The following is a 13,856-nucleotide window of genomic DNA, read 5'->3' as shown; positions in this document are numbered from 1 at the left end:
TAGTGAGTAGTATGGAGTGTATGTTGTTGCAGCTACACAGGATTAATTGCTATTATACTAGCACTTTGACACAAACACATGTATACCATGGTGGCAACATACACTTGAGTTTTCTTCAGCTGCAAATCTCTGTATTCTTCCAAACCTGTTTGTTTTATGAACATCCTTTAATTAAGACAATAGAAAGTATGAACTCAAATTATCATTCATTTGTCAGTCTGTCCTGATGGTAAGTTGATACAACTTGAGCATAACCACGTGTATTATCTACTTGTTACAATTTGCTGAGGGGAGACAAACAATCGTTCAACTGATCAATCTCATACAATTGACAAAATGTGTAATAATACTCTACAGTGTTCAATAGAATGATTGAATCAATACAATAAATTGTTTCTAGAGATCAGACATAAAAGACCATCTTAGCCTCTCACATGGCCTCCTGTAGATACTCTGCTAGGATGACGACGTTTTGCTAAATAATGACAACACATCTTGTCAATGTCAAACCATCTATTAGCATTCACATATGAGTTTACCTCATAAATTCAACTTTCATTTCTTCACATACTGGTGAAGATATCATAACACATCCTCAACAAGTCCTCTGCCGTCTTGCTTCCTCCATCTTTAGTCCTTCGTGCTTCAATGAGAGCAAGCAGTTTGCCAGTAGAATAGGGTATATCATATGTTTGTCTTCTGATCTCATCACTGTTGAGTCCCAATATGGTCAGCCCAATCTCGTACCACTGGCTACTGCAGTGTTTAACAACAGCATCTCTTATAGACTTGAAATCAGGCATGTTTCCTACACACAAAACATGTCATGTGTTACAGACACAGGAAATTAGCATCATACTTAGACGGCTATTCTCAAGTAGCCAAACCACTCCTCCCCTCTATCTATATGCAAGGCAAGGAGATGTCTCCCCTTCTTATAGATAGCAAAAAGAGAGTAGTAGACAACACAGTGCCACCAATGGATACTAAAGCAATAGCTTGCATGTAATAGCACAAATGGGTCAGTTAATTGCTTGTACAACATGGTTTATCTGTCTACTTTAGTGCTTCACATACTGATCAATTGTAATTGTAGTCAATTGTCACAATCAACAACTCCATGCTACTGTACACAATAAAATTGTCATGCAGTTACTAAATATGAGTGAACTGTTGACATTGGAATATCAAGTCTGTTGGTAATAAAATTCATATCAGTGTAGCATTTTATTACAATTTTGTGTGGATGGAAAATCAAGTTACCTTGTTGAAATGTATGACTGATGTGAGAAGCTTCGTCTAGTCCCAATTCTCTTAAAACTTTTACTTTCACATTGCACTGTTCAGTCGCTGCTCTGCTGGATACGACCAGCAGGTCACCAAGACTTTCTACTATCTGTTCATCAAGAAACCATTTAGATACTACCGCATCTGCACCTTTGTTCTTCATCTTTGCTTCCTTAATTTTCTCCTCAGAGAAGGTAGCGACTTGTTTCAGTTCTTTGTGTTCCTCTAAATGCTTTCTGCTCAGATATTCAGTCTGATATTCAGTGCCCGGACTGTAGCTGTCTAACATATCTCTCCAAAGAGACATGACAGTGTCCAGCAGTGAAACACATTCTGCTTCTGTTCCCGTACCTCCACGACACACAAAGTCAACAGAACGAACAGGATCTATCATGGCCACTAGGCAATCAACATAATTACCAACTGTATCACCTTGTGACTGGATCAGTCCATCCCTCCATAACTTTGTGTTTTGTTTAAAAGTAATGCAAACTTTAGATTGAAACATGCAGAATGTAGATGGACTGAAGATGGTTGTCTTACTTCTGCACACTTGACGTCGACCGACATACACTTTCTTACTCTTATCTTTCTTCCACATGACAGACAGATCCTTAGGAGGCAAGAGAGCTGGGAACATGTACGTGTCGTTGCTGCCTTCCACTTTGAAGCAGATACCAAGAGATTCGTTGATAATGAGAACTTTATCTGTGTTGAGTTGAACAGCAATCTTGTGACCTCTCAAGTAATGATCGATTGCCATTTCTGCTTCTTCTCTTGTTACTGTGCCATCCTCCCTCTCTGACCTGACGTACAACTTAAAACCCTCAGAAGCAATAAGAGGACCGAAGGCATATTGATGTAGACAAACAGGATTGAGAGCAGCCACATCACCAACCACAGCAATCTAAACACAACACAACAATAATACAGTAAATGCAAACAAACACATGCATCTACACCCTTCCACACCCACCCACCAACCCACACACACACACACACACACACACACACACACACACACACACACACACACACACACACACACACACACACGCTAAAGTCACATCTGCTGTTACAACCGAAAGTGGGCAGCTGATGTGTACACATAGAACGTATACTGACATCATACATACTGGTATCATTCTGCTTTATGCAATTACGCACACCCCTCATATTTGTAGGATGTATTACACCTGAGATAGGTAGATATGGCAAACTTCCCGTAAAATAATAAGATAGAAGGTGGAGTCTTGGCAATCATACATTTCCTAAAATTTTAGTTCCATACTGTAATTAGATTTGTTATGTTATCCTAAATAACTAGAAACAGCTTGAGAATGTAATCTATACCCTACTGTCTATTCCCACTCGGAAGTGAGTAGTGAGGTTGAGGTCACACCACATGTAATGTGCTCATTAGAGCACTAAGAGCTGCTCCAGTTATACCTTGTCCACACTTGCAACTGGATCACGATCCGATCACAATAAATCCAATCCACATCTGGAGGTAGTTTCGATCACGATTGGTTGAATTCAATTAGAAATAGAAGGCATTAACTCCACGTAAGCTGTGAGTGTAGTTGGAACATCCAACCCTCCTAACTCGTCTTTGTTCTCGTTCACCTTATGTTGCTGTATCAACGCTTTCCACAAGCAAAAAACCACACGTACACATCAGTCATCAGTCACGTGATACCAAAAATGAGGCGGACTGGTAGGTATCGTTTTCAAAGTGCAGTGTGGACACTCGCTGTTCCAATCGGATCGCGATCAGCAGCGAATCGCAATCCATTCTGGTCTAGTGTGGACAGGGCTTTACACCATGTTATACCAATAACCTTAAATGGTTCCGGTTGCTCTGCGTTGGGGTGTCTGAATTCGCTGTACTGGACTGGACTACTGGACTCCAACACCTTTGCTGTCGCTTTGTTTCTATGATGTCCGCTGCAAAGAATCAATGCACGCACTACCTAATCTTTAACTTAGCTATACATGCACTGTGCATTGATCCCCGCCTACCAAAAATATAGAAAAGGGGAAGGGCTGGCTACTAAAGACTATTTTAGAATGTGATCTTGGTTGAGTCAGACGATGTAAATGTCGTGCTGTCCAACTGAAGGATCTCCACTTAAAGTTTTTCTAGGCATGGGCAGAAGTAGAGGTAGGTTTCTACGTGCCTGGTGTGCTGCCCTTGAGCCATCGACAATTAAGGATTGTTTCTTGCACCTGGGGTGGGCGAGGTCGGTGCTCGCATGCTACTATGCTTGCGAATTTACTCACGCAAAATACATGCTGTGGACGTATTTTTTGTGTATTTTACAGTACATCATGTACACTCGTATGTAGATTCTTTGCAGTGGACATGGCAAAAACAACGTGGCAAAAAATGCAAAGGTAATATTGGGGTACGATTGGAGTCCAGTAGTTCAGTAGTCCCGTCCAGCGAATCCAGGCACCCGATCTGTTGGTCCACCTGTTGTACCCTAATACGTCTTTGACATACAAAAGTTTGGTTTCCTCTGTAGGAAGGGCTTAGATAATTTGATAAACAAAATGCCAGACCTAGCGGTTTCTAACAATACCAAGATCATCGAGAAAGTCCAAAGCACAGTGAAGATATTGAAGATTTATGGGGAACAGACAGTAGGTACAGGCACTAATTAATGCTCTCTATCGCTTTCTACAGCAAGGTCGGCTTCAGTTTGATCACGGTATTCCATACAGCAGTAATAAAAAAACTTAAAACTGTTACATAAAACTGCATCAAGTACATTATAGGGTGACATCCTAGGCCATCCCCACCAAACCAGAAGTGACTTTAATTCTGACACAAACAATAGTCATCTCACCTCTCCTGATTGATCCAAGAAACCAACTACCTTCTCTACAACCTCCTTCTCTTGTCCTGGACATGCTTCTTGCTCAATCTTCTCCATGAGTGTTGCCGTCTTCATGAATGGATCTTCTTGTTTCTTACGAAGAGAAGGAAGCAACTTGGACACGACTGGCTGACAGAGACGAGGATACAGTGGAGCAGACTGTAACATAAATATCTGAATTAGCAAGTAAACAATTAACTAAACTTAGTCATATGATCACTTGCTGAAGCTCGTGCTTCATATCACATAACAACTTCTTCAGTTGTTCCATTTCAGGAGATTTGCTCTGCCTGCAGTCGATAACCAAACATTCTTGAATGATGTTGATCTGGCCTTTGAACAGCTCACGAATGTAGTCGACCACGTACTGCAACACACACTGACCATCACGATAATAATCTCCTCGACTGGCCATTATCAACACTGTAGGTATAAACTCTCCATCCAAACTGGATCTGAGAAATGACAGCCAGTACTGAAGCTCATCTCGCAACTCCTCATAGCTGCACCGTTGTCTCTCCTTTCCTCTCACTAGACTCACTAGCAAGATGAACAACGAGTTGGATGCAGAGAAGAAGAGGCCGTGGGTTTTGTGGAACTGCTTTTGACCTGCGTGGTCCCGCAGTGAAACACGACCCACTCCTGGAATATTGGCTGTCATCACATTGATACCAATCGTGCGTTCCTCTTCACAATCCGGGTCGTCTGCTTGATTCTCGTTTGTGAAAATTCGTTTGAACCATCCTCGTTTGAGAGCCTCCATGAGAGTCGTCTTTCCTGCTCCTTCTGAACCGATGAAACACAACTTGATGATTTCTGGTCTCACTGTGCCCTCAGCAAACAGAACAGCATACTTCTGTTCATCCTGACAATACAACACATCCATTCTACACATACCACCATATCTCACTGCATAAAAGTCTCACTATTGCTTTCTTCAGTCGTCTTCTCAGTTCACCATCAGCCAGTTGGTATGGTCTCTTACCATCCTAAACATGAAACACACATACCAGATGTAACAATTTATACCTAAAGTTTGTATACAATGATGAAGAATGCTGCCACAACTACAGTAAACTCCACATTTAGCACAAAGTTCTTGGACAAACAGGTTGGCAAATAGCCATGGTAATCTAACCTAGACAACATGTACTGATGCTCCATTTACACGAGCACGCATACTGAGCCAATCCGAGCCGAGCCGTTCCAGCCCAGCGTTCCACACAACACACTGTAGACACGAGCCAATAATTTTAATGGGCGTGTAGGAGTGAACCAATGCGTGTCATTAACGTGCGTTAGTTACTTGAGATCATCATAGCTCACGTTTGCAATGGACAGAAGCCAAGCTGCTCGTTTTCTCTCTATGGCTTTACAACAGTCATATTGAGAAATGCATAGAACATATACGAGATGTCATACTATTCATACGATAGGTAGGTCTATCACCAGGCAATTGTTGCAGCAACGAAGTTCAAGATATTTGTTTTGCTCATCTTGGTCACTCCACAATCGGATAAGGCAAATAAGACAAGAGTCTCCATCTTGCTCCACGCCATTTTGTACCACATAAGCATGCACGGATTGTATTCCAGCACGCTATGTGTATACACGTTGTACCTGACCTGAGCCAGACCTGGATATACTAAACATATCTTTCCTTCTTCGACGTCGCCAACAATAAACGACACTCTCTGTGGGAACCGTCTGAGGTCAGGAACGGGCAGTTTAAATTCGGTGGAGATCTGACACACCGTTCGAGATATTCACACGTGTGTGTATGTGTGTGTGTGTGTGTGTGTGTGTGTGTGTGTGTGTGTGTGCGCGCGCGCACCTGGCCAGGCCCAGGAGATTGCTTAGCACGGCCCATAGCTCCTACTTAGTGTACAGTTCGGCATTACCGTTTAACGGCAGCTCCTTCTCCATTTGCCATTGCTGTGTGTGTGTGTGTGTGTGTGTGTGTGTGTGTGTGTGTGTGTGTGCGTGTGTGTGTGTGTGTGTGTGCTCATGTGTGTTAAACCCTGAAAGTGCTAAAACTACTAACTCAACTGGCAGTCAAAAAGTCCAGAAGACAACGACAGGCACTTCTACCTGTCATTTCGGCATGCATGAGCCGAATTCAGTAAAGGTCTGACGCGGGGCGGTGGAGATACGGGTAGTTGCACATACAGACAGACAGGCAGACAAGCAGACAGCTCTCCTTTACATTACAGAAGCACACAAGTGTTCTTGCATCCTCATTATCCTCGTATACCTCGCTGTACTGCATGCTGGTCTCGTGCTCAGATTGTAACAGTGCTGAGATTGTTCACGCGTGTGCAAATTAGAACTTGCAGTCTCAGTGTGCCATGCAAGTGTGCTGAAATTGCTCTGTGAGATACATGTATTCTCGCTTCCATAGCTGTAATTCAAGAACTTTGCTTGAAATCATGCTTCAATGTCACAAAATAAGAAATTTGAGTGCACACACCTACCACATATGCAAGAAACTAAATACGGTCAATTTAGTGATACCTGAAAGTATAAACAATCTCAGCATGCCAGGTGTTGACTTAGAGGCACGAACAGTCGCTGAGCATGTGCAGACTGTAAAATACAATCTCAGCATGCTACCTTGATTTAGTTTGCAAACAAGGTCAACCTACTGGTACACCTCAGCTATACTGGAATGCAGTAAAAGATGTAAGAATAATGTACTAGAAAGTTGATTTTAAAATTACTGAAAATGGAGGTTCACCACAATTGGTATACAATGTAATATTTCAATAACACACATCTGTTAAGTTAAAGTAAACATTAAATGTTCATAATATTGTTTACCTTATCTTTAGCATCTGCATCTGCCTTCATCTCCAACAGATAGTTGACTGCATCACGATGACCAAGTCGAGCAGCAAAGTGAAGTAAAGTGCGACCAGACTGCATGCACAACACAAAAACATCTTTCACACATAATCAACAGTATTGTGAAAACTCTCACCTCCTCCTCCACTGCGTGAAAAAACTTCTCTGCAATCTTCCTTGCAACATCCATTTCTTCATTCCTACATGCCCACTGCAGCAGCTTACACACATTCTATTATCAACAATCAAAGAAAGAGAATCAATGTAGCAAATCAATTCCATAAAGACAATACAAACCAATACAATTACTCTCTAACTGTAAACAATTAACTGTTACTCACCTTAAATACAAGATCTTTAACTGACTGCATTAATGAAAACAACCGAACAGCAATTGACATGTGACCATTACTGACAGCAAAATCAAAAGGCTTGTCACCATCCTATCACACATAGAATAACAAACGAGTCAGTAGAAATATCACAACATGACTTAATTAACAAGCGTTCCTAACTCTGTTTAACTCAAATGAAATCACTACGTAGATCTACACAAAACCTGCTGTGTCAAACGTCCATGTCAAGAATTTAGGAACAATGTAAAGATGAGGAATGCTACCACAGCTCATAAAAATAGAAAATCACGTCTAACACTTACATCTCAAACACACACATCTACATTGCTCTTCCTCAAACTGTTCAGTGTCTATCTTATTTACAAGTGACTACAACAGCAAACAACATCGTGTGACACTGGACACGTATCTGTACTGAAGTCTCACATTCAAATGTTTCTCTAGTATATCGTATTTCCGAGCATTTAGCTGCATGCCGGTTTAAGCCGGAGATTACCAGGGGGTATACCGCCATGCCAGAGAAAGAGAGGTGATTTGACCAACCTCCCTGTAAACTGGACCAATAGATCTATGCTGCATCCGTTATTAGATATTGATTGAACTAACATAAATAAACAAAGACATATACTTTTCCATCTAGATGTAGTATATAGTCAACCCTATAATGTTTGCTTTTCTCTGTTTTCATCCTCCTCTTCTTCATCGTCTTCCTCTCTTCCTTATCTGTCAGCCCTGTGTGTTCTTCTGCTTGTTCAAACCTCATCCTGTACGCACTGATGAGACACTCCACATTTCATGGCGACTTTCGTTGTGTTTACACCGAGCTCGTCATACTTGTGTAGTACCGCTAGCTTTTTCAATTGTGTATGATCTTCTGCTATGCACACCGCAAAGATCCATTCTAGATACCTTCTAGCTGTTCGACTTTTCTCTTTTCTAGCTGGGCTTCGAGGGAAGCTGCATTCTCTAGATCAACGAATTGAATGACAGAGCGTCTGCAGTAGAATTACAACACATTTGTACTAGTAGTTGCTCCCTCACCATTACCAGCACTCCCCCGCGTTATACTGGCATGCCAGTATCATTACCAAAGTCTGACAAGCAAGTTTCTGGTAATCTCCGCTTATACTGGCATGCAACTAAATGTGTGGAAATACCGTATTAACAACCAGATGTACCTTGCAATAAGTCACTGTTCTAACTAGAAAATTTGCTAGCTGTAATAATGTTACGTGGTTGATAAAATCCCATATCTGATGATGTCATACTTTTATAGTAACGGCATAACATCTCCGTGTCTTTTAAACATGTACAGTACCGGCAATAAGTAAGCTGACAGCGATACCATACGATACCATAGGATAGGATAGGATAGAATACGATAGGATACGATAGGATACCATAGGATAGGATATCATACGATACAATAAAAGTGCCGTACCATAGGATAAGATAAAAGATGATACTATACAATTAAGATAAGATACCATCCATACCATATATGATACGCAATACGATATACAATACAATTAAGATAAGATACCAAATGGTACGATATATGATACGCTATGATACGCTATGATACCGTACGCAATATGATACGATACGCATACAATAAAAAAGTTAAAAGTTAGGAAATGAGGTTAAATTCTTGTAGTTATCAGTATTGAACAACTCAGACAAGGTCAGGATGGGTTTATAAGTATTTTATGTAATAAATAAATAATGACTTGAATTTCTCTAGAACGCAGAGCAGATCTCCACTGAATCTGAAATGCCCATTTCACGAGTGTCATTTATTACCAGTGACGTGGATAGATACTGGGGTCTCTTCAGGGGAATGCCCTCATCCAAATGCCACCATCTCCTATACGAGATTACAGAACAGGAACACCACCATGGTTTCAGACTGCCTGCTGCGCAAGTGTAGGCACATTCCTCTTCCAGCATTGAAACAGGTAGAGCTGGAAGTGTCTTCCAGAAAAGGTAGCTACAGAAAAATGAAATGCCTATTCCAGTCTTAACCACTTTCTATCAACGTCACAAAAGCCACATTCCCAGATTTACTGTAAATGTCCAAACAAAAGTACCTAGCCAAACAAGTGACCGCCTTTCCATTACTCAACAAAACATGCTTGTTGAAAACATCAAATTTTCAAATAGAAAATCTTATGTGAAAGAGCAGCTAGCCTCAAGACCACAAAATGTACATCCTTGTGTCACCCAAAAAGCAACGTGTAGATGTCATACTCACATATGCTTGTGTCACTGTGTACCCACTCACATCTATATCGAGACCACACTTGATGCCTGACAATAATAGCACAATACATTCACAGCCAACACAAGCTAGTGAGTTACATTGCATCTGTTCCTGACAACTGTGTGCTTTTACAATGCTCTTACAGTGGCTGCTTTTCTTGTTGAGTGTTGAAAATAGAAAAGATTTAGTGATACGTGCTTCAACTTTGTTGCTTCTAATTCATAGTCTTGACCAATACAATTATACAATAACTGCCTCTGCTGGAACGACAGCCCCACAGCAGTCTTACACAAAATGCACTTTACATTTTATGGACATTTCCATACATCTATTTTAAGACTTTACAACAATTTAAATCTCAATTGTTGGTAAATAGCACAATACCCAAGACAGCAAATAATATGCATATTTTGTAATACAAACAAATTGCTTTACCTCATTTCTAAGCAGACAAAACAGTTTAGTAAATACTTGATCAGTTTATCCAACTTAACTTAATTAATTGTTGCTACACCTACCTAACATTTGATATTCGATTGTCACTACACCTACCTTGTCTGAAGCATCAGCATCTGCCTTGTTGGCCAAGAGAAACTCAACCACATCAAGACTGTCATACTGAGCAGCATAGTGAAGTAAAGTTCGTCCCCACTGCATCAACAATACAATAAATGTCATAGAAATGATACAAAAATTCTATTTCTCACGTCATCCTTCATTTCTGTTCCCAGCTTAACAATTGCTTTTATCACATCATCTCTCTTGTTCTTACATGCCCAATACAACACAGGAAGACGATGCTATACACACCACACACTCACACACATTCACTTCATTCTCCAACACAACTGACTGTCACACACCTTAACTGTAACATCTTCAACTCTTTGAGTTGCTAACACCAAACGACCAGCTGTTGACATCTGACCTCGAAACATAGCCCAATCAAATGCAGTCCTACCAACCTGACCATATAAAATGCATATTAGCAATGTGTTGTCCAACAAGCAATCAATGCAATACAACTACAAGCAGACTATCCATCACTACTCATAATACAACACCATGTCTGCTAGTAAAACACTCATCTACATCTCCTGCTCCACCATACACACAATCAACACTTTCCAATATCAAATATCATTCACAACCACATTTTTAAGCCACCATAATTGGGGTGAGATCCTTTCTATGTGTACTGTACTGTGTTGAGATAGCCTCGACACTAGGCCTCCCTTTGCTTTCGGTGGTCCGACCGCGCGAGGATAGCAACAGGACTGTATCACGTGATGTTCCTTTGCTTTTCGAAGAGAACATCACGTGATACAGTCCTGTTGCTTTCCTCGCGCGATCGGACCACCGAAAGCAAAGGGAGGCTTAGTGTCGAGGCTAGTGTTGAGATGTGTGTGTTAGCCAAGCGAATGGAAATGACGTTGATTTTGAACCAATCACAAACATGATGGTTTGTGATGTCTCAATGCAAGTGTAAGTGTAATAGCTGTATGGCCATCCAGGTTAGTCTCTCTTAGCCAGCCCCTCCCTCTTGCAACATCCAGATGGTGGGAGAGGGTCTGGTACAGTTCCTTTAATGTTGTCGTGTTGTCACTTCACCAATAAACGATGAATACTGAGGTAAGTTAAGAGATTGTTTATAGCAGTCAGGTGACCTTGGCTAATTACTGATGGAAAGGCTTTGATATTCCAGAGCTGGTCAACTCAGCTTAGACAAAAACAAACACAGTTTTATATATGACAATATGATAAAAAGGCATTATTTGTGTGTGTCTGTGTGTGTGTGTGTGTGTGTGTGTGTGTGTGTGTGTGTGTGTGTGTGTGTGTGTGTGTGTGTGTGTGTGTGTGTGTGTGTGTGTGTGTGTGTGTGTGTGTGTGTGTGTGTGTGGTGCTGTACCTCAATTTGTTAGAGAGTGCATTTGTAGAATGAAAACATCCAGGACCTTGCAGGATTGCAGGTTCAAGTCACAGTGATGGCGATCTATGGCATAATTTCCTTAATTAAGCAAGAAACTTACACACAATTGCTTCTCTTGACTCAGGAGTATAAATGAGTACCTGGTCATTGACTGGGGTGGACATGACTACTGTACAACACCGAGCAGCAGACGGGTACTTGTGGGACTCGATATCCAGTCCCACAGCTGTGCCATTGTCAGTGCACCCGGCAAAGCTCCAGGTGGATTGTAGCGCTAGCCCTAAGCCTCGACACAGCGCATGAAAGCCCTGTCTCTTAAGGTCGACGTCAAATGACATGGAGGGATTGACATTTGTCCATTGTGTGTGTGTGTGTGTGTGTGTGTGTGTGTGTGTGTGTGTGTGTGTGTGTGTGTGTGTGTGTGTGTGTTTGTGTAAGTGCTAAAACTACTAACTCAATTGGCATAGAGACTCTGCACACAGTCCAAGTTCAACCTTTTAAGAAGAACATTGTCAGTCCAATCATTTGTTAGCTGCATGGCTTTCATTGCCTCCTCTTTTGGCTTATTGCCATTTGAGTGTGTGCAGGCCGCTCTTTCCATCAAAGCATCACAATGATTGCCTAAGATGACAGTTTGCAGCAAATACAAAAATACAAACGTATGCACTGCAGGATTGTATGAAAGGAAAAGAAAATGCAACCTTTTCAAGGACATTACCTTAATTAATATGGAAACTTAGTAACTTGCTTAAAAACTAGATACTTACTCATCTTTCCTGGATGGAAAACAGGCTGCTCAGATAGAAGAACAGTCTAATCAGCTGTTGGCTGCATGTGTTTCATCGAGCCCCTTTTCGAGGTTATGGTCAAGTAAGCAAACACACTACACCTTTATATACATACATCTGGATTACATGGGCAATGCTGAAGGACTCTGCTAGTTTACGTTATTAATACATTCATTTTAAAACATAACTTCTCATACTCACACATCACCACATCAAACTGCATCACATACACTCACCAAATCCTTCTGTCCAGCATCAGCATTTGACGATAAAAGGAAGTCGACCATTTCATCATCACCATTCCATGCTACCCTCATTAGAGCAGTCCTACCCTGCAATGACAATAATTGTGTTTAATTGTTTGTCCCTACTGTAATATCCATCCTATCACAAATCTCATCACATCATTTAAATCTCATTCTCTTCATTCATTCATTCACTCTCAACACTTACCAAAGAATTAGTTTTGTTCACATCTGCCCCTCTCTTCACTAGCAGCTTACATACAGAATAGAAGCGTCTAGCACAAGCATTCACCAATACAGGCCATCTCTACATTAGAGTGAGTTGTTGTAAACAACAATAAAACGAGTCACTCAATCAATAACATACTGAATCACTACACGCATTTGGTGAAGCTCCTTCACTCAACAATCTGTCAACCTTGTCACCTTCGTTATTCCTTACAGCAACCTCTAGTTGGCTATTCAATGTTCTGATGTCTCTCTCACTCATTCTAACATCACAGTAACACATCAATAACAATAAATCCTTCCAATTTCATTAACAAACGACAATTCACTCAACACGTGCTCTCAATCCAATCAGTACACAACCACATCAACCCTTTTACTCACATCACAATCTAACAATCCATTTGCTCTAATCTATCACCTCGCACCACGCCCCACACTCGTCTACTGTCTATTACAATACACCCTACAACCGCAATATATTGCAAATGCGCGCTAACATCACAAACACGTCCAGACGTCAAAGTCTTACACAAATCCAGTAGACGGGTTTACAAGCAAATAAGAGAAACCGTGATTGTGTGTCGCGCTCATCTCTTTTCCCTAACCTTCTCATACAAGATCAAACTGTCAGTCTTAGTAATTTCTTGTGTGCTTGTGCGGTCGGCAAAGCTCTTTCGCACAAACGAGAAATTCAACGAGATCTTATGCCGGGATACATCGACGACTTGGCAGAAAGAAACGTTGCGCGTCTCACTCACCTCTACACCCACTCTCTGCTCCAACCAATGAGCTTGTTGCTTTGCGCTCGCCGAATTTCATTGACAAACCTCCTGCGTTGCCATCGCGTGCAAGCTATGTAGTCTAGTGTAGGTAGGCGTGACCAATTGGCATCTTCTCATTGGCCGTCAGAATTGACCACTTGAGTGTTGACACGTAAATTGATCCCGCCCTAAAGGACGTTGACACGTCATCACAAAAACACCGCTTCGCCTCACGCATGCATGTACGATGCCCTGATAGAACGACGTTT

At 41.3% G+C, this 13,856-nt stretch overlaps 1 protein-coding gene across 1 annotated transcript; it reads right to left on the bottom strand.

Annotated features, from left to right (window-relative positions):
- Positions 1–182: 182 nt before the first annotated feature.
- Positions 183–13,417, bottom strand: LOC134194982 (death-associated protein kinase 1-like). Its single transcript, XM_062663975.1, has 16 exons — positions 13,356–13,417; positions 12,963–13,086; positions 12,804–12,902; positions 12,587–12,682; positions 10,496–10,597; positions 10,340–10,432; positions 10,185–10,283; positions 7,355–7,456; positions 7,150–7,245; positions 6,990–7,088; positions 5,096–5,158; positions 4,390–5,034; positions 4,140–4,328; positions 1,264–2,194; positions 540–808; positions 183–475 (listed from the first exon to the last, which is right to left on the bottom strand). Exons 1-15 carry the CDS (start codon positions 13,415–13,417, stop codon positions 564–566), a joined length of 3,045 nt encoding a protein of 1,014 aa, XP_062519959.1. The 3' UTR covers positions 183–475; positions 540–563.
- Positions 13,418–13,856: the final 439 nt, after the last annotated feature.

The sequence above is a fragment of the Corticium candelabrum genome, chromosome 1, assembly GCF_963422355.1.
Source record: "Corticium candelabrum chromosome 1, ooCorCand1.1, whole genome shotgun sequence".
Classification (NCBI taxonomy): domain Eukaryota; kingdom Metazoa; phylum Porifera; class Homoscleromorpha; order Homosclerophorida; family Plakinidae; genus Corticium; species Corticium candelabrum.
The sequence above is the reverse complement of the archived record's forward strand: the minus strand, read 5'-3'. Positions and strand labels throughout refer to the sequence as shown.

Bases quoted from the DNA above. Each gene is read 5' to 3' on its own strand.
- LOC134194982 (XM_062663975.1), bottom strand. From the start codon at position 13,417: ATGAGCGCGACACACAATCACGGTTTCTCTTATTTGCTTGTAAACCCG. The intron at 4,329-4,389 runs GTGATCATATGA...TTTATGTTACAG, and splicing joins TGAAGCACGAGCTTCAGCAA to TCTGCTCCACTGTATCCTCG. The intron at 809-1,263 runs GTAACTTGATTT...TTTTGTGTGTAG, and splicing joins CAGTCATACATTTCAACAAG to GAAACATGCCTGATTTCAAG.